At 45.0% G+C, this 23,734-nt stretch overlaps 1 protein-coding gene across 2 annotated transcripts in view; it reads right to left on the reverse strand.

The window, feature by feature from the left end:
- LOC140425049 (aromatic-L-amino-acid decarboxylase-like) overlaps nucleotides 1-23,734 on the reverse strand; it is a 273,377-nt gene that overhangs the window by 133,669 nt on the left and 115,974 nt on the right. For both annotated transcript variants that reach the window (XM_072508855.1, XM_072508854.1), the window contains one exon: nucleotides 14,773-14,867. In XM_072508855.1, coding sequence (XP_072364956.1) covers nucleotides 14,773-14,867 — 95 coding nt within the window. The remainder of the gene's footprint in view (nucleotides 1-14,772; nucleotides 14,868-23,734) is intronic.

A 23,734-nucleotide genomic window follows, 5' to 3' on the forward strand; every position in this document is an offset into this window, starting at 1 on the left:
TGGTGATAGACACGTTTACAAAATGGGTGGAAGCATTCCCAGCCAGAACAAACACTGCAAAAACCACAGCCAAGATTTTGACCCACCACATCTTTACAAGATGGGGACTCCCCCGCAGCATTGAATCTGACCAAGGTTCCCATTTTACGGGACGTGTCATGAAGACCGTCCTCACGATATTTGGCATTACCCAAAAATTCCACATAGCATACCACCCACAGTCGAGTGGTATCGTGGAGCGCATGAATTGGACCCTAAAATCCACCCTCAGAAAAATGGTCCAGCAAAACAACACCACTTGGGACTCAGTCCTCCCTTTTGCGCTGATGTTTTTGCGTAATACAATTTCCACTTCTACAGGTTACACCATACACACCCTCATGACCGGACACCCCATGAAAGGCAAAGAATTTTTATTAGGTTTAGACTTGACCAGCCCCGAGGTGACGGCCCTCACACACGAGAAAGCAGTAGAGCAATTAATGGAGAATGTTAAAATGGCTCAGCTAGCAGCCGCAGTAAAATTGGGCACACAAAAGAAACAGAGCAAGGCTTGTTTCGACAAGACAGTGCATGCGACTGAGTACAGTATAGGACAGCAAGTCATGCTCTCCGTATATAACCCCAGCACATTCCTGTCACCAAAATACTCGGGTCCGTACTCCATTGCGGACAAAGTAAGCCCTTCCGTATATAAAATAAAGTATCCCAACGGAAAGACTGCGTGGTTCCTTATCAACCAGCTGAAGACATATGGAACACAGTCTAACCACTCACACCACATCATGCTCGACGCAGCACACCACACCCCGCCCACAGCCAACGTAATCCTACCATCCCCTAACACGTCCAGCCCAGCCACGGACTTGACCTTGACTCCATCCCCAAAATATACACTCCGCCCCGGAACGCCCACAGACTGCAGCAGCAGAGACAGCGACTGTGACTCGGACGATAGCCACAGCACGCCTCCCTACTATCCCCATGCAACAGGACCCACACCCAGCGAATCCGACTACGATCTGAGTGATCCCTTCATGATAACTTTCCTAAACAAAACATACCACCGACCACCGACCTACCATGACGACCCCAATTCCGTCCCCACACAACTAGACACCACCTATTGGCACAGAGACAACTCGTTCAGACTCGTCTGGAATGACGAGAGCGACCCCACATCACACCATGCAGCCCTATCAACCTTAATACATTCAAGAGTTTGGCACCCGGGAGATCACGACCTTGAGTCTGACTCCCAAAACGAGAACCCCTTTGTGACCCTGTTCGCAACCGATAACTGAGGTGTTCAGATGATGTTTTAAAGGAACCGCTTGGGAGAAACGGTGTCCTTTCTGATGGAACCTACAGAATGTTTTATGTTGTTTGTAAGTTTGTTAAATGTTGTATGTCAGACCAGAATTTTTTTTTCACGATCCCACGCCCTTTCGGCCAAAACCTCTGAGGACTTGCCCACAGAAACTTGCTATTGGCCAGACGCTAGTTTAGAGGAACTAGTTTGTCTGCAGAGACTTGTTAAGGTCCCAGACGCCAGTTCAGAGGAACTCGTCTGTCAACAGACGCCCGTTCATAACTGCCCTTCTGGTTCAAGGAATGAACCAATACGGCAACCCCCCACGATGACTACATTTCTTGCCTGTTCTTGTTGGTTGCTCAGGCAGTGGAGAAACGGCTTGGGACCTGCCCAGCCTGGGAACCCGCCCCCTGGTCAACTACGCTCGGGTAGGAGAGACACGGCATTGGTAGCCGTCCTACCCGGGACTCCATCCAACTCTTACCCGTCGCGGCCCATACGCACCTCATTTTGGAAATTTTTGTTCAAAAAGTTTTGTTTTGTTTCAGGTAACCCTTAGGTTGCCAACCACATGCTATTTACATCCTCAAACATTTGGATGGTAGATCGCACAGTCTGCGAGACGGCTCGCACTGGTTCATTATTTTTAAGTGTGTCTTGTCCTAAAATTTGTTTTTTGAGAAAAAAAAATGAGGGAGTCACACATAGTGACCAATAATAAAGGGAATAATTGGCACTAAAGGACAGACAGACTATCGTACGAGATGTTAAACCAAGATAGTTACAGACACTATGCTTGATTTCCACAGAACGCCAGAAGCTCCAGGACCGGAGATGAAAAGAAAAGAGAAGAGCCATGAGGACTTCCTTCACATGGTTCATCATCATGATAATGGACATTTGGTTGCGAGTGAACGCGAACCCCATGATCTCAAGCCCCCCAGCCGTTAATGTTTCACTTCCCCACAGTACCCAGAGCCCAGTCACCAGCGACACCGCACCATCGTGGTGTGACAGGTTTATAACCTGGTATTCCCTGTCCTACGTAATAGAATCCTTGTTGGTATTGGCGATACTCTGCTGCATCGTGCAGACTATGCGTCTAAGAAAATGGAGAAGGAGAGCCTACCGCGCTCGCACCCCGGGAGATAGGATCAGATCCCCTATTTTCTGTTACGACCAGACCCCCGACCCCCGTGATCTATAATAAAAAGCATTCATTTGCGGTTTTATTGTAAATAAAGAAATGTTCACGAGCAATTGTACGATCCTGAGCTAGACTGCCAAGCCAGGAAATATGTGTATAAACTGCTATGATTTTGTTTGTATGGTTGAGGAAGTTAGAGTGATGAAATGTTTGAGTGAGAGTAGGGTATTAAGGATAGTTAGAGGTTCCCAATTTTTTTTTTGCTTTGTAATGCATGTCCCTGTTTGACACAGCGCCCCTTAGAATTGTCAGTTAAAATTTTTTGCATAGTTATGGTCAGTGTAGAGGCCATGAAAGAAGTGCTCCTCAGGTCAGGGAATGGAAAGCAACGTAGATATGTGATCCTTCACGCGTCGCGTTAGGATCACAAGGAGGGTGTGTAGACACCTGAATTGGCCAACTCCCGATTTAAAATGGCGAACGGCAAAGGCTGATGGGAAAGTCAGCCAACATAGACAGAAACCAGCAGCTGCAGGTTTGCTGTGTATTTACCTCTGCAAAGGCCAGACAACATCGATACCAGCAACCATCAGCATAACAAAGTAATAGCCATCTGCATACTGATGAGCAATCCCCGGGAACAATAAGTAACATTTTGGACACACAAAGCAAAGCCAGACTCCTCGGCGCCAGCAGGAGCCAACACAAAGGAGGTGAACGAGCACCTCAAGACCGCCCATCGATCAGGGAACCGCTCCAGTATTGGAGAAAATCGAACCAAGTGATTGGGACAAAGTCCAATCACTTGGGACCAGGTACAGGGTCCGCCCCGAAAGGCGGGAAGCCCCTGGGGACTATAAGAATTGAGCCCCAAGTTCAACTCGCTCTCTTCACCTCTTCTTCCTGCCCGGGTCACCCAGCAACACGAACCAACATTGACCGTGACCGGTGCAGTGATCATCGACTGACGTAAGTCTTAATTCAACGCTCGCTACGAGATAGGCGTTCCTAGCTACCAATCCGTACCAACTTCGAATCCCGCAGACTCAGAGCCCGAACGAAAGGCCATTTGCTCCCCTGACCTGGTGGGCCAGTCCAAAGTTAAGTACAGGCCTGATAGTTCTAGAAGTAGCTTAGACGTAGAATTTGTGCATGAGTAGCGATTACTGTGTGTATAATAAATGTGCTTTGATTTAAATCTTACTAATCGGTGTACTGGGTTATTGATCATTACTCGGACTTGAACCTCGTGGTGGTATGATAAAGATACCTGGCGACTCGAGAGCAAAGGTAATAAAACAGAGCAATTGAACCAAGGAGAAAATCAGCAACAGAATCGATTGTGCTCACAGTATAGGTTCAGTTTTATCCCACAAGATGGGACATGGTTCTGAATGCCCTGTCGCCTTTGCCTTGTGGACCATTTTAGAAGTGGAGCAGAACTATGCTCAAAACAAGGATAAGGGTTTAGTAGTCATGTATGGTGTGAAGAAATTCCACCAATACGTTGTCATGGGAGTGTCCCTTTAAGAAATGTTTTGTCTTCTCAAATGGTTTCAGTGATGTGATTGTGTGGGTGGAGCTGGGCTGTGGCTCTGGGTATTACTTTCGATTTGAGCTGGGAGCTGGCTGTGGCTCTGAGTTTTACTTTTGGTTTACACTGTTGGAAGCTGGATTCAGACAAAGAAGGTTTCTTTGGTCTCTCTCTCTCTCTGCATGTTAAAAGGTGTCCGGATCACTTGATAATTTAAAAGTAATAACTGTTTTCTGTAAAGAATTCAAACCTACTGTTTTGGTAAAAAGGGTTTTTCTGGTTTTATTGGATGTTGTTATCAAATTGAAACAGCTGAAAGGGAAGTTATTAAGGGATATGAAAAGTGAAAAAAGTGAAAGTGAAAATCGCTTATTGTCAGAAGTTGGTTTCGAATGAAGTTACTGTGAAAAGCCCCTAGTCACCACATTCTGGCACCTGTTCGGGGAGGCTGGTACGGGAATTGAACCCGTGCTGCTGGCCTGCCTTGGTCTGCTTTAAAAGCCAGCTATTTAGCCCTGTGCTAAAGCAACCCCTGTAAATAATAATCGTTTATTGTCACAAGTAGGCTTCAATGAAGTTACTGTGAAAAGCCCCTAGTCGCCACATTCGGGCGCCTGTTCGGGGAGGCCGGTACGGGAATTGAATCCACGCTGCTGGCATTGTTCTGCATTACAAGCCAGCTGTTTAGCCCGCTGTGCTAAACCTTCCATATTTATAGTACTATAGCTGTGTGGGATATTTATGTCTGTAGTTGATAAAATGCTTACTGTGTGTGTTTATAGAAATGTTAACTGAATTCGTAGAATAAACTTTGTTTTTTATTAAAAGGGCTTAAGGCCTCTGTTGAATAACACCTGAAAAGTAGGCCCTTGTGCACCTCGTAACCAGAATTAATAAACAGTTGCTGGTCAGATGAACTCCATGATATACTGTGGAGTTTTCTAAATCCTGGCCCATAACAATGTGTATGGATGGCGATTTGATATAGTCACCAACCATAAGCTGCCACTGGGCCTTTTGAGGGAGACAACCTATACCACCAATAGCCTTGGATAGGGTGCAACGTTGGGCCTTGCTGCTGGTAGCCTAAAATTATGCCTTTCAGCTTCGGCCAGGCATGCGGATTGCTAATGTGAGCCGACTCCCCCTCCGAAAAGTGTACCGCCTTCACCAGGTGTGACAGGGAGCTGATCACATTTCCTGGCTGGTGCGGGATGGATAGGATCAGGGCTTTGAGACAGCTCGTCAACGTCAGGGGTGGGGCAGCTCTGAGAGGGGCTGTGTGTCAGAGAAGGTTCCAGCGGCAGTGGTGCTTATGTTCTGTTTTTGTGGAGTGCTCTGCTAACCCTTTGCTTCCTTTGCTGTGGGGCTAAGCTTCTGAGGGGTGCACTGAGTAGTGTCAATACCTGGTGGGCCGGCGATTGAGCATGGCCATGCCCACCTCCTTGATTATACTGCTGGAATATGCTCCCCGCAACGGCCATGGTCCATGGCCCCCACTTGTAAATATTTTCACCGAATCATGCCCATATGATTCCTGGCCGTGAGGGGTGGAGCATCATGTGGGAGTTGAAGAATAGGTCTTCCAGCTTGTTAATCAGATTAAAATGCATACAAATCACAATTTTTCATGGTGCCGCTGGTGCGGGGCGTGTAACACACTGCCGCTGCCAGCGGGGGGATCCAAGCATCACAACAGCTTTAGTGCCTGCTGCTGGTCTCCTTTTTCACTGCTTTCTCGGCCCAACCGGGAAACCCAATACCGGCCGCGGGCAATGGAGAATCCAATGCGTGTTCTTTTCATTCTGAAAAGGAATTGTGCATCCTTCACTGGTCAGAATGGTTGTCTATATCTGCATACAGCACAGCAATTAAGTGTCACTTGAATAGCATTTTTTTCATTATTTAGAATAACCTAAACTACAAATAATAATTTCAATTGTTTCAAGAGCAATTTGAATAATTGATTGTTCTTGCCTAATGTCTGGCAATTAGGGTTCCTCTATTGTTTCAAAGGGACAACGGCACTACAGATTCCCCATCAGCTACTCTATCAGGATAGGGATATAAGCATGCGAAGAACAACGTGCGTTAAGAGGGCAACAGGCCAGAAACCTTCCAATTTCAAGCACTGTTCGTATACATAGCTGATCTTAGCCAGGTGAGAGAGCCAAAATTCAACTTTAACATACTTAAGTTAGTCAGGGGGAAATCAGCTAGGTTTCTCCCTCTTGATTGTTATGTAGTGGACAGCATCAACCATTATTTGTGGCCTTTTTGACTTCACGAAATACTTTTTGGGGGCAAATATTCTGGAATCTATTATTAAAGAAGTCGGAACAATGAATTTAGAAAAACATTGTATGAATAGAGCAAATCAACATGGTTTTACTAAAGGGAAATCCTGTTTGATACAATAGTTTTTGAAGATGCAAGTAGAATCACTACAGAGCAGAAGGAGGCCATTCAGCCCATTGAGTCAGCACGGACCTTCTGAAGGGTGTGTAGATAGCTTGGGTCACATTGAGATCCCAAAAGACGAGGTGTTGGGCGTCTTGAAAAATATTACGGTGGATAAGTCCCCAGGGCCTGATGGGATCTACCCCAGAATACTGAAGGAGGCAGGAGAGGAAATTGCTGAGGCTTTGACAGAAATCTTTGGATCCTCACTGTCTTCAGGTGATATCCCGGAGGACTGGAGAATAGCCAATGTTGTTCCTTTGTTTAAGAAGGGTAGCAAGGATAATCCAGGGAACTACAGGCCGGTGAGCCTTACGTCAGTGATAGGGAAATTACTGGAGAGAATTCTTCGAGACAGGATCTACTCCCATTTGGAAGCAAGTGGACGTATTAGCGAGAGGCAGCACGCTTTTGTGAAGGGGTGGTTGTGTCTCACTAAGTTGATAGAGTTTTTCGAAGAGGTCACAAAGATGATTGATGCAGGTAGGGCAGTGGATGTTGTCTATATGGTCTTCAGTAAAGTCTTTGACAAGGTCTCTCATGGCAGACTGGTACAAAAGATGAAGTTACACGGGATCAGAGGTGAGCTGGCAAGATGGATACAGCATTGGCTAGGTCATAGAAGGCAGAGAGTAGCAATGGAAGGGTGCTTTTCTGATTGTATGGCCGTGACTAGTGGTGTACCGCTTTTCTGATTGGATGGCCGTGACTAGTGGTGTTCCGCAGGGTTCAGTGCTAGGACCTTTGCTGTTCGTAGTATATATAAATGATTTGGAGGAAAATGTAACTGGTCTGATTAGTAAGTTTGCAGACGACACAAAGGTTGGTGGAATTGCGGATAGCGATGAGGACTGTCAGAGGATACAGCAGGATTTAGATTGTTTGGAGACTTGGGCGGAGAGATGGCAGATTGAGTTTAATCTGGACAAATGTGAAGTAATGCATTTTGGAAGGTCTAATGCAGGTAGGGAATATACAGTGAATGGTAGAACCCGCAAGAGTATTGACAGTCAAAGAGATCTAGGTTTACAGGTCACTGAAAGGGGCAACACAGGTGGAGTTCATTGGCCGGGGCATTGAGTATAAAAATTGTCATCATGTTGCAGCCTTAGTTAGGCCACACTTGGAGCATAGTGTTCGATTCTGGTGGCCACACTACCAGAAGGATGTGGAGGCTTTAGAGGGGTGCAGAAGAGATTTACTAGGATGTTGCCTGGTATGGAGGGCATTAGCTATGAGAAGGTTGAATAAACTTGGTTTGTTCTCAGTGGAATGAAGGAGGTTGAGGGGCGACTGATAGAGGTCTACAAAATTATGAGGGGCATAGACAGAGTAGATAATCAGAGACTTCTTCCCAGGGTAGAGGGGTTAATTACTAGGGGGCATATGCTTAAGGTGCGAGGGGCAAGGTTAAAAGAGATGTACGAGGCAAGTTTTTTACACAGAGGGTAGTGGGTGCCTGGAACTCGCTGCCGGAGGAAGTGGTGGAAGCAGGGACGATAGCAAATACATGAATAGGATGGGTATAGAGGTATACGGACCCCGGAAGTGTAGAAGATTTTAGTTTAGATGGGCAGCATGCTTGGCGCAGACTTGGAGGGCCGAAGGGCCTGTTCCTGTGCTGTACCTTTCTTTGATCTTTGTTCTTTGTTTAGGGGACCCTACCTAGAGTCAAGACCCCACCCTATCCCCTTAACCCAGTAACCCCAACTAACTTAAACTTTTGGACAATAATGGGCAGTTGATCATGGCCAATCCACCTAACCTACAAATCTTTGGACTGTGGGAGGAAACCAGAGCATCTGGAGCAAACCCATGCAGACACGGGGAGAAGTGCAAACTCCACACAGTCACTCGAGGCCGGAATTGAATCCAGGTCCCTGGAGCGGTGAGGCAGCTGTGCTAACCACTGTCTCATCCTTCCGCCTGAACTAGTAGGGGAGATAAAGGGGAACCAATAGATGTAGCATAAATTATAGAGGGATTTGGATAGTTTAAGTGAAAGGGCTAGGGTCTGGTAGATGGAATACAATGTTGACAAATGTGAGGTTATCTATTTTGGTAGGAATAACAGCAAAAGGGATTATTATTTAAATGATAAAATATTAAAACATGCTGCTGTGCAGAGGGACCTGGGTGTCCCAGTGCATGAATCACAAAAAGTTGGTTTGCAGGTGCAGCAGGTGATTAAGAAAGCGAATGGATTTTTGTCCTTCATTGCTAGAGGGATGGAGTTTAAGACTAAGGAGGTTAAGCTGCAACTGTATAAGGTGTTAGTGAGGTTACACCTGGAGTATTGTGTTCAGTTATGGTCTCCTTACCTGAGAAAGGACATACTGGCGCTGGAGGGTGTGCAGAGGAGATTCACTAGGTTAATCTCAGAGTTGAGGGGGTTGGATTACAAGGAGAGGTTGACTAGACTGGGACTGTACTCGTTGGAATTTAGAAGGATTTTTTAATAGAAACATATAACATTATGAAGGGAATAGATAGGATAGATGCGGGGAGGTTGTTACCACTGGCGGGTGAAGCAGAACTCGGGGACATAACCTCAAAATAAGGGGAAGTAGATTTAGAACTGAGCTTAGGAGGAACTTCTTTACCCGAAGGGTTGTGAATCTATGGAATTCCCTGCCCAGTGAAGCAGTTGAGGCTCCTTCATTAAATGTTTTCAAGATAAAGACAGATAGTTTTTTAAAAATAAAGGGATTAAGGGTTATGGTGTTCGGCGGGAAAGTGGAGCTGAGTCCACAAAAGATCAGCCATGATCTCATTGAATGACGGAGCAGGCTCGAAAGGCCAGATGTCCTACTCCTGCTCCTAGTTCTTATGTTCTTATACCTGGATTTCCAAATGGCATTCAGCAAAGTGCCGTACATGTAATGGGTAAGTAATATATATATTAGCCTGAATAGAGGATTGATTAAAGGTCAGGAAGCAGGGAGTAAACATAAACAGGGCTTTTTCAAGTTGGCAGGCAGTAAATAATGGAGTGTTGCAGGGATTAGTGCTTGGACCTGTCATTTACAATTTATATCAATTACTTAGATGAAGAGATAAAGGTAAGTAGCTGACCACTTCAAAATAACTCAACTATGGAGGGAGGTGATTTGAAGGCACTTAATTCTGTCTGAAATGGTCCAGGAGCTGTCAATCAAAGCTTGATGTTTATTAACATTGTGGTTGAGAATTTCAGAGTTACTCAACCATGAAGGAAGATGAATGGAGCAATTCTGACAGCTGTGTGTGTGTGGAAGCTGTCAATCACAGCCTAGTAAAATTAATATCAAAGAGAAATGAATGAATGGCTTGCAGATCAAGGATCTGAGGGGGTTTAAACAAAGCTGACTGGTTTTCACTTTCCAGGAATTTACAGGTGCTGCTTCCTCTGCGTGAATCGGCAGGTGTACTGCCCAGGTGAGTGTTAAAGCAACGATTCTTTTCATTGCCTCTGTCTGGACTGCTCTCTAGCTTCCAGACAGGCATCTGTTTTCATAAGGAAAGCTCCCATTCCAGCTCATTGGGCTGGTGAACACAAAATAGCAATTTACCTTTACCAAGGACATGTCACAAAACAAGGCATTCCTAATCCTGATAAAGGGGTGGGACCCATAATTGAAACAAGGTTGAAGCAAGCGATGAGCCAAAAAATGACTCCTTGGACTTCCAATGGAAATAAGAGGGATTATCTGTAAAATCCATCCCTTGCCAATGCGCAATTTAATAAATGATTGGCACAAGCCACCCAGAATTAAGCTATACAATTCTCAACAGGGAAAACAACACTTTGGACATAAGAGAGTTTCTCGAGATGGACCTATGCTGACTCCAGTCTAACACTTGCATAACTTGAAAAGAGTGAAGAAAACTGACCAAACTGCCACTTCCAACACTCGCCTTGGAGAAGACAAAGAGCATTTTAATATCTTGGCTGACTCGAGGAGGCAGAAAGATACAGAAGGCAGCTGCCTGTTGGCAAACAGACAAAGGCCTGTCACTTGCAGCCATAGAGGTCAGCTTCATCCAGCCATTTGTCTGGTTCGGACCAGTGTATCATTCTGAAAGACTGCCATCACCAGCAGCCATGAAAATCAGCATCAAGCCCCCCCCAATTCCCCCAAATATTTGTCCTATCTGGGACCAATAAACTGTTCTCAACTGTTATGGGTCATAAATCTTTTCTGCCTATTTAGCCGATATACCAAATTTCTTACACTCCTCAAATTTGGCTTGACATAGAAATTTGTCACCCCTTTTCTGCCTGCTCCAAAAAGATACGAAAGCTGTAGTCTTCACCAATGGAACCATCATAAATCCTATCTCAGTGAAGACTGGGTCAACCAAGGCTAAGTTATTGCACCAACTCTCTTCTCCATTGTCTTTACTACAATACTGCACCTCACCTCCAGCAAATTACTCTCGAAGTGGAGATAATCTACAGAACAGATGAGAAATTATTCAACCTAGGCTGCCTTCAATCCAAAATCAAAATCACTCCAATCTCTGTCATTGGTGTGCAAGCTCATTCAAATGCAGGGCTCCAGGTTATTGTTGATTCCTCTCCAAAGCATATGAGAAAATGGGCCTTTCACTAATCATCCAGAAAATGAATGTCCTCTTCCAACCAGCTCCCATGAATAATGGTGAGATCCTGGAAAATGTGGACCATTTTCCATATAATGGGAGCCTCTTCTCAACGGGGACAGACAGAGATGATGAAATCCATCTTCACCCCCAATTTGTGTGCTCAGGCTTCAATCAACTGAGGAAAAGGGACCAGAATCTCAAGCCTCAGCCTGAGGTCATGGTTTACTGCAGCAGTGATTCCAGACCTCCTATTTGTTTCACAGACTTGGACAACATATAGTAGATACCTCAAAACACTGGGGAATTGCCAGCAGCAGTCTCTTCACAAGATCTACTCAATCTAGTGGCCAGAAAGGCAGTCCAACAAAATGTCCTCACTAAAACAACTTGTCCAGCCTCGAGGTGCTAATCACTCAAAACTAGCTCTTCTGGGCAGGACATGTAGTTTGTATACCTGACATTAGACTCCCAAATCAAATGCTCTCAGAACACAGTCACAGCAGGAGACTCGCAGGAGGACAGCGGGAACACTTTAAAGGTATCTGTAAAGTATCTCTGAAGAAGTCAAATATCCCTTTTGACTGATGGGAATCCCTGTCTTATGACCAACCAAAATGAAAAAGGGTCGTTCGGGAAGGCACCAAACACACCGAGAGACTTTGTGGAGAATGTGCAGAGGTGAAGTCAAGGCATCAGAGACAATGGGCAAACCTTCAAATCCATTTACCCAACCCTTCAAGCACCACCAGTCCCACATGATCATCAGCCACATCGGAACTCATTGAGCCGGAGAGGAACCAAGTTTTCTTCAATGCAGAGGACTGCTCAAGAAAAATTAAACATTTCCAAATGTGACCGTTGGGTGAATATACAGTAAAAATAGATTCCGATAAGGATTTCACATGAATTTTGTCTGCAAGGAACTAGGGGGCAACAGTTATGAATGGAATGTCCAAACTTAGCAAGAAATTACCACCAAGAAGGGAGGCAAAGAGAAATCAATAAAAGGTTGACAATTAAACCCACTAGGGTTCTGCTAAAATATGAATGAGCAGAAATTAAGCCTATCTATGCTTCTTTCCGACAGCACAGTGCACTGTTTATTGAGTATTGTAGTATTTCAGTGAAAAAGTATGTTGTTTGTTTCAACATAAATTTAATCAATTAATCATTGGGAACTGGGTTTATTACTAACCATGAAATGCAATGTTCTGCCAATAACATCTGTTTTATGTGCATTTCCTTCATGATATTTGTAATTTTCGGAAACATTCAAAGAAAAGTGCCCTCTGCTTTTATTGCCATGTAATGCAATTTGATTGAATGTCAATATTCAAATACAGATTTTCTTTAAATTAATGGCCAAAAAAGCCCATGAACTCACCAGCGTCTGTGTCTGACCTAAAATGCCCTCATGATGCACACAGTTCCAAATAATAAAACATGGCCTTTAATATATATTAGGAACCACGAGAGAAGTGAAGTCTTTGGGATTGGAAATCTAACGAATGGTTGCTGCGTTGACAGATGGATTAATTTCCTCAATAACTAAAAATATCATAGGAAGTTATTACAGATTTAATCTACCTATTGAGAAATTATTTTTTGTTTCCTTGCAGTTTGGTTATTATTTGAATACTTGTCTGTTTTGAACAAATAAATATTGCTTATACATCGAATGAAAGTCAGTGAATTATTTAATCCTCATGAGTTGTTACTACCTAGTTGATTTAATGATAAAACACAAGTCATATTCCATACTTATTGAAAGGAAATATATACAATGTAGACAACATGCATTCTAAAAATGTGCTATTTACTAGACTAAAGCGTTGATTGAAAGGATTCAGAATGGTTCCAGAAATGAGGGATTTTTAACAACAAGGCTAGGTTAGAGAAGCTGGAATAGTTCTCCTTGGAGTAAAGGAAATCGAGGAGAGATCTGATAGAGATGTACAAGATAAGGGAGATAAAGATAAGATGATCCCATTAACTGAAGGTACAAGGTTTAGAGGTCAGAGATTTAAGGCTTTGAGTAAGAGATACAGGAGAAATGTAAGGAAGAAATCTTGTACAGGGTGGCGAATAATGACCTGGAACTCGCAACATAAAAGGGCAATAGAAAAAAGATGATCAAAAACTTCAAAAGGAAATTGGATAGAAGCTTGAGAAAAGTAAACTTGTAGGGCTTCGGGGATAGAGCGGGAGGAATGGAACTGACCAGGCTGTCCCACAGTGAGTCGGAATAGATTTGATGTGTTGAATGGTCTCCTTCTCTACTAATATGCCTGTATGATCATGAGTAGATTCTAGTATGTTTTTACAACTATTGACATTTCACTTTTCCATTTATGAAACTTGAGGAACAGAATGAACCTGGTCTAACACCAGCAGTCCAACAAAACCTGAGTGAATTAGCACGGGTTGAATAGCTGAACGTTTTGGCTGCCTACAGTCAGACATATGGTCAGCAGTGATCAAGCACCTGGCCTGGTGTAGCATCTGGCAATTCAGGCCCCTGTTGATAAACATATCATCCGAGTCGGATAGACTTTGAATCCCTTATTCAATGAAAAAATCTGTCTGGAATAATGTGCAAGAGTCCATTATCCATACAGGTATGGAGCAGAGAAATGCGGTCTGTTGTGGATCATGTGACAGTATCTGTGACAACTACACAGCAGGACTTGTGCCACTCTACTGTGGGAGAAACATTCACAAATATTCAAACTACCGATCTAGAGTTATTGAGGGACAACCTCTTGGTCGGACAGCAAAACGCTGAAGTTTCCAATGGGTATTGTTGGGGGGCAGAACCTCCATCCACCTCAAACAGGGCCATCAGTGCAGGGTTTCCAATGTTGAGAATTCTCAGACTTCTGACTTTCACCAACACCGAGCATAGATTCATCAGTGGAGATCAGGCTAGATGATGATATCAGCTGGGACTCAGTCTGGTATTCTGATGAAAAATAAATACTTTTAAAAATTACAAAGTGGGACGGGGTGGGGGGAGTTCTCCAGACTCGTGAATATCACTACAATCTATTTGCTTTTATGTGGATATCTTGGGTGTGTCCCTCTTGGTGTGAATGTGCACCACTGACCCCACAAACGTTCATCATTTTCCACACATGTTCATAAATATGACCAAGAACTGAAGCACCCCAAGATCAGCTTAAATATTTAGTTGTAACATTATGCTTTAATTTTTCTTTCAATTTGTTCACCCAAAGCCAGCTCAGCAATTGCTGCAAACATGCGAATTAAACTTCCAGAAATCTCCACTACTCCATTCAGTGATAGCTCTGTTAAAACAACAGAGGGAGAAATGGAACAGAACTAAATTAAGCATTTTCTGCTAATATCTACAGCGATAATATCTAGCCTATAATTAAATGCTTTTGAACTATATCTATCACTGAATAATCCTGTGAATAACAGCCTAATGTTACTTGTTCAGGTTATTTTCCCTTTCCATCTTTACTGATGGGAAAATGTCTATTGTGTGCAAGTAGTTTGTATTTTTAATTTCAGTGTGCATCACCTTTATTTGTATGCATATTAAATGTTATCTACCTTATCTTGTTTATCAAACTTCTTTACAATGCAATAAGCGACATTGGTTTTTGTCATCATTCTTTTTCTAAAATTACACCCCTTCCTATTTTTATGAATAGTAGAAACAGGATGGAAGTAGAATATTGCATCAAAGATTGCCGTTCTTACCTCCACACCATTTAAAAGAGGTCTGAACTCTGGACAAATAAAAGCGCTTCCTGCATAGGCGGCATCAATGTGCATCCAGATATTTTCAGAATTGCCTGAAATATTACACATGAAATCAAATCATATTTTATACTTTATTTTGTGAAGTACAGATGCCCAAAAAAGGAAGATGTTTTACAACAATGCGATATCAGTCAACAACACAGAAGCACATAGAAGATAAAGAAAGAACTTGCATATGTACAGCATCTTTCATAACCTCAGGATACCCCAAACTAGACAATGAATTACTTTTTACACTGCTGTAATATAGGTAAACAAAGCTGTCAATTTCTACACAGCAGGGCTGATGAGCACCAATGAGATGATGAGCCGATCATTTTGTGATGTTGGTTGAAGGGTAAGCATGGGCAAACCAGGAAACCTACCTGTTCTTGCTTGAATAACAGCATTGGATTTTTCATGGCCTCTTTACAGAACATATAATTGTAATTTCCTTATATCAGAGAGGTTTTGATTTAGCATCACGTTTGGAAGATTTCAGCTCTGATGGTGCAGCACTAATTGTCTGCATAGACTATGAGCACAAATCTCTGGAATGCAAACTGAGCCTATGACATAGTGGGGGCCAGAGGCGAAAATGCAATAAATCAGCCTCTAACATGTTAACAAAGCAATTTTCTTCATCTTAAAGCCCCATTCGCACCAGTGTATTAAAATTAGGAAAAGAGGCAGAGACCTATGGGGTGGCACTTTAACTCATTTAAAACTCAATGGTTTACACAGAGTTAAAATTGGGCCTGCCATCTCACCACTCTGGTTTGTGCTATGCCATGAATTTCCAGGTAGAATGAGGAAACATGAAAAGATGGCAATTAGATGAGCTGCAGGAATTTGAATTGCATCAAGGAGCCAATGTCACAGCAGCATGTTTTGCCATTAACAGTGATCATCAGGGGTAAGAAGAACCCCCCAAACATACTTGAATCAAGGATTTCCTTAAATTAATTATGATATTTCTATGCCTTTTGAACAAAAACTGTGCCTGCCTCTAGCCAGAGCCACACAGAGATTTTCTGATACTGCTAATTCCCTTTGGTGTATAAAACGGATAGAAATTGTTAAACCACCTGGAAACTACGGTTTTGACCTTTAGAAAGACAGTTCATCTTATACTCTCCAGTTGCAGACTGGCAACAAATGTGGCTTAGCAGTGCAAGGCTCCACCCAAAAGCAGAACACAAATCATTACTGGTTCAGAATACTTAAGCCCTCCAGGGGAAAACTAAATATCAAAGGAATGCCAACAAGTGCGCGAGAATGTAACGTATGTTGTCTGGAGGGTAGTAGTTCTGTACTGAATGTCAAATCACTCACCTGCGCACTGCCGACCAGTGTAACAGCAAGTTAAGCTATTTCCCCCAGGTTAGAAAACTAACACACCAATCATTCTATCTTTCTCTTCTTTGTCGCCCTCTAGGCACAAAACACTCTTTACCTTCTTAAGATAACAAATAGTTATTTGCAACAAACCAGAAAACGCTGGATAAATTCAGCAGGTCTGGCATCATCAGTCGAGAAAGAAACAATTTTAACGTTTTGAGTCCTTATGACTTTTCTCCAGAGCTGAAGATGGGTAGAAAAGTGATGGATTATACAGTTGGAGAAGAGGGTGGAGAAGTTGGAGCAGAATAGAAGGTCAGGGATAGGTGGGAGCTAAGGAGAGATGGACAAAAATGTCATGGACCCAAAACAAAGGAACTGTTAATTTTTAAAAATTAATTTACGGGATGTGGGCGTCGCTGGTTAGGCCAGTATTTATTGCCCACCCCTAATTGCCCTTCAGAAGGTGGTGAGTTGCATTCTTGAAACGCTGCAGTCCTTTTTTGTAAAATGTATTTTATTACAAACATTTATCAAAGCAGGTTACAGCCAACAAACACCCCGGGAAACATACTTCCCAACAATAGTCTGTACAGATTTTTCCCCCTTTTCACCCCCCCCTCTCCCCCCCTCCCCCCACCCCCCCACCGCCCCTCCGATGAACAGCTCCTCAAACACGGTCACAAACAACCCTCACCTTTTCTCAAACTCCCCTGCTGTGCCCCTCAACTCATACTTTATCTTCTCCAATCGCAGGAAGCCGTACAGGTCACCCAACCATGCCGCTACCCCCGGTGGCGATGCCGACCGTCACTCCAGCAAAATTCGCCACCATGCTATCAGAAACGCAAAGGCCACGACATCAACCTTCCTCCTCTCCATGAGCTCGGCTTCTCTGAAACCCCAAATATCGCCACCAAGGGGTCCGGGCCCACCTCCTCCTCCAGTACGCTGGCTAAGACCGCAAACACTCCCGCCCAGAATCTTCCCAATTTTTCGCAACACCAAAACATGTGCGCGTGATTCATTGGTGCCCGCCCACACCTCTCACACTCATCTGCTACCCCCTGTAGATCCCACTCATTCTCGCTCAAGTCAAATGCACCCTATGCACCACCTTACACTGTACCAGACTCATCTTTGCACAAGAGGTGGTCCCGTTTACCCTTCGCAGTGCCTCACTCCATACTCCCAACTTCCCTCCCAACTCCGCATCCCATTTCTCCTTGATCTTCACCACCTTCTCACCTCCCAGCTCCCCCAGCCACTAGTATATAGCTCCAATTCTTCCCTCCCCTTCCACATCCGGAAGCAGCAGTCGCTCCAGCAGGGTGTACCCCGGCAACCTAGGGAACCCCCTCCAGATCTTACACGCAAAGTCCATAATCTGCATATACCTGAACTCACTACCCCTTGGCATCTCTACCCTCTCCCTTAGCTCCTCCAGACTGGTGACTCTTCCTCCAAAAGCCTCACCTTGACCAACCACACTTCCCTCCAACTCCTGTATACACTATCCACCCCCCCCCCCCCCCAAGCTCAAACCCATGATTCTTGTATAGCGGCATTAGCGCCGACATCCCTTCCATCCTAAAATGCCTCCTCAGCTGATTCCATATCTGCACCATAGACTGCACCACTGGGCTCCCTGAATACCTACTCGGAGCCATTGGCAATGCCATCACTATAGCCCTCAAACTAGACCCCTTACAAGATTCCTCCTCCATCCTAACCCACTCTACCCCTTCTTCCCACCACCGCCGCACCTTGAGAACATTCGCTGCCCAATAATAATGAAACAAGTTCAGCAATGCCAACCCTCCCTGCTGCCTCTGCCTCTGTAGCGGGATCCTCCCAACTCTCGGCACCTTCCCGGCCCATACAAAGTCCGAGATGATCGTGTCCACTTTATGAAAAATGGCCTTTGGAATAAAGATCGGGAGAGCTTGAAAGATAAACAAGAACCTCGGCAGAATATTCATTTTCACCATTTGGACCCTCCCCGCCAATGTTAAGTGCAGCGTATCCCACCCCATAAGATTCTCCCTGGCCTCCTCCACCAGCTTTGCTAAGTTCTACTTATGGAGCCCCATCCTTTCCCTCGCTACCTGAGTCCCCAAATACCTAAAGCTATCCCTTGCTACCGTAAATGGCATCCCTCCTAAATTAGCACGCTGTCCCAGCTCATTCACCAGGAATACCTTGCTTTTCCCTACATTCAATTTGTACCCTGAGAACCCTCCAAACCTCCCAGCAGGCCATAATCCTTCCTATACTCTCCAACGGATCCAAAACATACAGCAAGAGGTCATCGACAAAGAGCGACACCCGATGCTCCCTCTGTCCCCTCATAATTCCCACCACTCTGCCAACCCTCTGAAAGCCATCGCCAATGGCTCTATGGACAGCGCAAACAGCAGCGGTCACAGTGGGCACCCCTGCCTCATACCCCTGTGTAAGTCAAAGCTTTGTGAGCTCATATCATTCGTCCTCACCCTCGCCCATACCCCAAATCTCGGCCCAAACCCAAACCTTCCCAAAACTTCAAACAAGTACCGTGAACCGCTGCAGTCCTTGATGTGTAAATACACCCACTGTGCTATTAGGGAGGGTGTTCCAGGATTTTGCCCCAGCGACAGTGAAGGAACAGCAATATATTTCCAAGTTGGGGTGGTGAGTGACTTGGAGGGAAAACACCAGGTAGTCGGGTTCCCAGGTATCTGCTGCCCTTGTCCTTCTAGGTGGTACTGGTCATTCGTTGAAAGGTTCTGTACAAGGATCTTGGTGAGTTACTGCAGTGCATCTTGATCTTGTAGATGGTACACACGGCTGCCACAGTTCGTCTTGCTGGAGGGGACAGCAATCAAGCGGCTGCTTTGTCCTCTATGGTGTCAAGCTTTTTGAGTGTTGTTGGGGCTGTTTCATCGAGGCAAGCGGAGAGTATTCCATTACACCGCTGACTTGTGCCTTACAGATGGTGGTCAGGCTTTGATGGGGGGCCGGGGTGGGGGGGGGGGGGGGGGGGGCGGCCAGGAGGTGAGTTACTCACTGTAGGATTCATAACCTTTTTCCCCTGCTTCCCATTGACTTCAGTTTTGCTCGGGCTCCTTGATGTCATACTTGGGCAAATGCTGCCTTGATGTCAAGAACAATTACTCTCACCTCACCTCTGCCATTCCACTCTTTTGAACCAATGCTGTAATGAAGTCAGGACCTGAGTGACCCTGCCGAAACCCAAACAGAGACTCCATGAGCAGGGTATTGCTGAGTACGTGCTGCTTGGCAGCACTGTTGATGAATCCTTCCATCACTTTGCTGATGAAGGAGAGTAGACTGATAGGGCAATAATTGGTTGGATTGCCAGGTAGATGCCAGTGTTGTAGCTGTACTGGAACAGCTTAGCTAGGGGTGTGGCAAGTTCTGGAGCACAAGTCTTCAGGACTATTGCCAGAATATTATCAGGACACATGGCCCTCGAGTAGCCAGTACCTTCAGCAATTTCTTGCTATCACGTGGAATGAATCGTTTTGGTTGAAGACTGACATCTGTGATGCTGGGGACCTCCGGAGGAGACCAAAATTGATCATCCACACTGCACTACTAGCTGAAGATTATTGCGAATGCCTCAGCATTGTCTTTTGCACATGTGTGCTGGGCTCTTCCATAATTGAGGATGGGGATATTTGTGGAGCCTCCGCCTCCAGGGAGTTGTTTAATTGTCCATCACCATTCATGGCTGAATGTGGTAGGACTCCACAGCTTAGATCTAATTTGTTTGTTGTGGAATCGGGGAGGCGGTGGCATAGTGGTATTGTCACCAGACTAGTAATCCAGAGACCCAGGATAATGATCTGGGGACCCAGGTTCGAATCCCGCCAAGGCAGGTGATGGAATTTAAACTTGATAAAATATCTGGATTTAAAAGTCTAATGATGAACGTGAAACCATTGCAGATTGTTGTAAAAACCCATCTGGTTCACTAATGTCCTTTAGGAAAGGAAATCTGCCATCCCTCCCTGGTCTGGCCTACACGTGACTCCAGATCCGCAACAATCTGGTTAAATCTTAAATGCCTCTGAAATGGCCTAGCAAGCCACTCAGTTATATTCAACTGCTACAAAAACACAAAAAAGACTACCAAGCATCGACCCAGGCACCGGAAATGACAATGGGAAACCCAGCCCTGATGATCCGGCATCCTTACTAGCATTTGGGGGCTTGTGTCAAAGTTGGGAGAGCTGTGTCACACACTAGTTAAGCAACAGCCTGACAGAATCATACCTTATAGACAAGATCCCAGGCATCACCATCACCATTCCTGGATATGTTCTGTCTCACCGACAGACCAAGCAGAGGTGGCGACACAGTGGTATACAGTCGGGAGGGATTTGCCCTGGGAGTCCTCAGCATTGACTCTGGACCCCATGAAGTCTTGTGGCTTCAGGTTAAACATGGGAAAGGAAACCTCCTACTGATTACCATGTACTGATGAATCAGTACTCCTCCATGTTGAACACCACTTTGAGTAAGCACTGAGGGTGGCAAGGGTGCAGAATATGCGCTGGGTGAGGGACTTCAATGTATATCACCAAGAGTGGATCGGTAGTACCGCCACAGACCGAGCTGGTCAAGGTTTAAAGGAAATAGCTGCCAGATTGGGTCTGCAGCAGGCGGTGAGGGAACCAACAAAAGAGAAAAACATACTTGACCTCATCCTCACCAATCTGTCTGCTGCAGATGCAACTGTCCATGACAGTATCGGTAGAATCCTTGTGGGGACAAAGTCCCATCTTCACAGTGACAATACCCTCCATCGCGTGGTGTTGCACTATCACCTGCTAAATGGGATAGACTTCGAACAGATCTAGCAACTCAAGACTGGGCAGCCATGAGGTACTGTGAGCCAACAGCAGCAGCAGAGTTGTATTCAACCACAATCTGCAACCTCATGGCCAGCATATCCCCAACTCTACCATTACCACCAAGCCAGGGGATCAACGAAGAGTGCAGTAAGAAATAGTGTGACCTTGTGTGTGTGTTTGACAAGTTACTTTGTCTCCTCTGAAGTCGTAGTTTGTAAAGTAAATACAATATTGTACTTTTTTCAGTAATTGGTAAAATTTCTGAAGAAATGGGAATATATTTAAAGCAAAGTTTGTGTGTAAAGGTAAGGATGCACATGTTCAACTGAAGTTGTTTTAATTTTTAGCAGTAAAAAGTCATACATTTGGAAAAATTAGGTCTTAGAAAAAAAGTTTCAAAGTAAAAAATAGAAGGCCGTCAGCGAGCGGCCTTCAAATATGAACGATGAGTCTTTCTGTCAGAGGCAGTGGCAGAGAGAAGGTCACGCGCCCGGCAGGTTAATGCTTTGGGTGCAAAATCATAGAGGTGAGATTCTTCCATTTGTAGCTGCCAGCAAGCAAACAACAGGACTGTGTGAAGAACTGAAGATGGGTCATTTTGTAATAAGGTAGAGAGTGCCAGAGAGACAAACAGAACAGGATCTCACAACTAAATCTGCTGGAGAGAGCTTCGCAGGAGAGTCCACGGTAAGAAAAGGCAGTGCTGGTGTGAGGCGTATCCCGAGCTCCAGGGCCTCTGGTGAACAAACAGTCAAGAAGAAACTTAAATTGGGAACAAAGCAGTGTAAAGCTGATTTCTTGAGGTATGGCGCTAATTGTGCCAATGCAAATCAGGATGCAAAGCCGATAGAACATAGAAAAATACAGCACAGAACAGGCCCTTCGGCCCACGATGTTGTGCCGAACCTTTGTCCGAGATTAATCATAGATTATCATTGAATTTACAGTGCAGAAGGAGGCCATTTGGCCCATTGAGTCTGCACCGGCTCTTGGAAAGAGCACCCTACCCAAAGTCAACACCTCCACCCAACACTAAGGGCAATTTTGGACACTCGGGGCAATTTATCATGGCCAATCCACCTAACCTGCACATCTTTGGACTGTGGGAGGAAACCGGAGCACCCGGAGGAAACCCATGCACACACGGGGAGGATGTGCAGACTCCGCACAGACAGTGACCCAAGCCGGAATCGAACCTGGGACCCTGGAGCTGTGAAGCAATTGTGCTATCCGCAATGCTACCGTGCTGCCCTTAAGAACAAATAAATCTACACTATATAATTTTACCGTAATCCATGTACCTATCCAATAGCTGCTTGAAGGTCCCTAATGTTTCCGACTCAACTACTTCCACAGGCAGTGCATTCCATGCCCCCACTACTCTCTGGGTAAAGAACCTACCTCTGACATCCCCCCTATATCTTCCACCATTCACCTTCAATTTATGTCCCCATGTAATGGTGTGTTCCACCCGGGGAAAAAGTCTCTGACTGTCTACTCTATCTATTCCCCTGATCAACTTATAAACCTCTATCAAGTCGCCCCTCATCCTTCTCCGTTCTAATGAGAAAAGTCCTAGCACCCTCAACCTTTCCTCGTAAGACCTACTCTCCATTCCAGGCAACATCCTGGTAAATCTCCTTTGCACCTTTTCCAAAGCTTCCACATCCTTCCTAAAATGAGGCGACCAGAACTGTACACAGTACTCCAAATGTGGCCTTACCAAAGTTTTGTACAGCTGCATCATCACCTCACGGCTCTTAAATTCAATCCCTCTGTTAATGAACGCTAGCACACCATAGGCCTTCTTCACAGCTCTATCCACTTGAGTGGCAACTTTCAAAGATGTATGAACATAGACCCCAAGGTCTCTCTGCTCCTCCACATTGCCAAGAACTCTACCGTTAACCCTGTATTCCGCATTCATATTTGTCCTTCCAAAATGGACAACCTCACACTTTTCAGGGCTAAACTCCATCTGCCACTTCTCAGCCCAGCTCTGCATCCTATCTATGTCTCTTTGCAGCCGACAACAGCCCTCCTCATTATCCACAACTCCACCAATCTTCGTAACGTCTGCAAATTTACTGACCCACCCTTCAACTCCCTCATCCAAGTCATTCATGAAAATCACAAACAGCAGAGGAGCCAGAACTGATCCCTGCGGTACGCCACTGGTAACTGGGTTACAGGCTGAATTTTTGCCATCCACCACCACTCTCTGACTTCTATCGGTTTGCCAGTTCGTTATCCAACTGGCCAAATTTCCCACTATCCCATGTCTCCTTACTTTCTGCAGAAGCCTACCATGGGGAACCTTATCAAATGCCTTACTAAAATCCATGTACACTACATCCACATGCTTGGTCACCTCCTCAAAGAATTCAATAAGACTTGTAAGGCAAGACCTACCCCTCACAAATCCGTGCTGACTATCCCTAATCAAGCAGTGTCTTTCCAGATGCTCAGAAATCCTATTCTTCAGTACCCTTTCCATGACTTTGCCTACCACCGAAGTAAGACTGGCTGGCCTGTAATTCCCAGGGTTATCCCTAGTCCCTTTTTTGAACAGGGGCACGACATTCGCCACTCTCCAATCCCCTAGTACCACCCCTGTTGGCAGTGAGGACGAAACGATCATTGCCAACGGCTCTGCAATTGCATCTCTTGCTTCCCATAGAATCCTTGGATATATCCCGTCAGGCCCGGGGGACTTG

The sequence above is a fragment of the Scyliorhinus torazame genome, chromosome 6 (assembly GCF_047496885.1).
Source record: "Scyliorhinus torazame isolate Kashiwa2021f chromosome 6, sScyTor2.1, whole genome shotgun sequence".
NCBI lineage: Eukaryota > Metazoa > Chordata > Chondrichthyes > Carcharhiniformes > Scyliorhinidae > Scyliorhinus > Scyliorhinus torazame.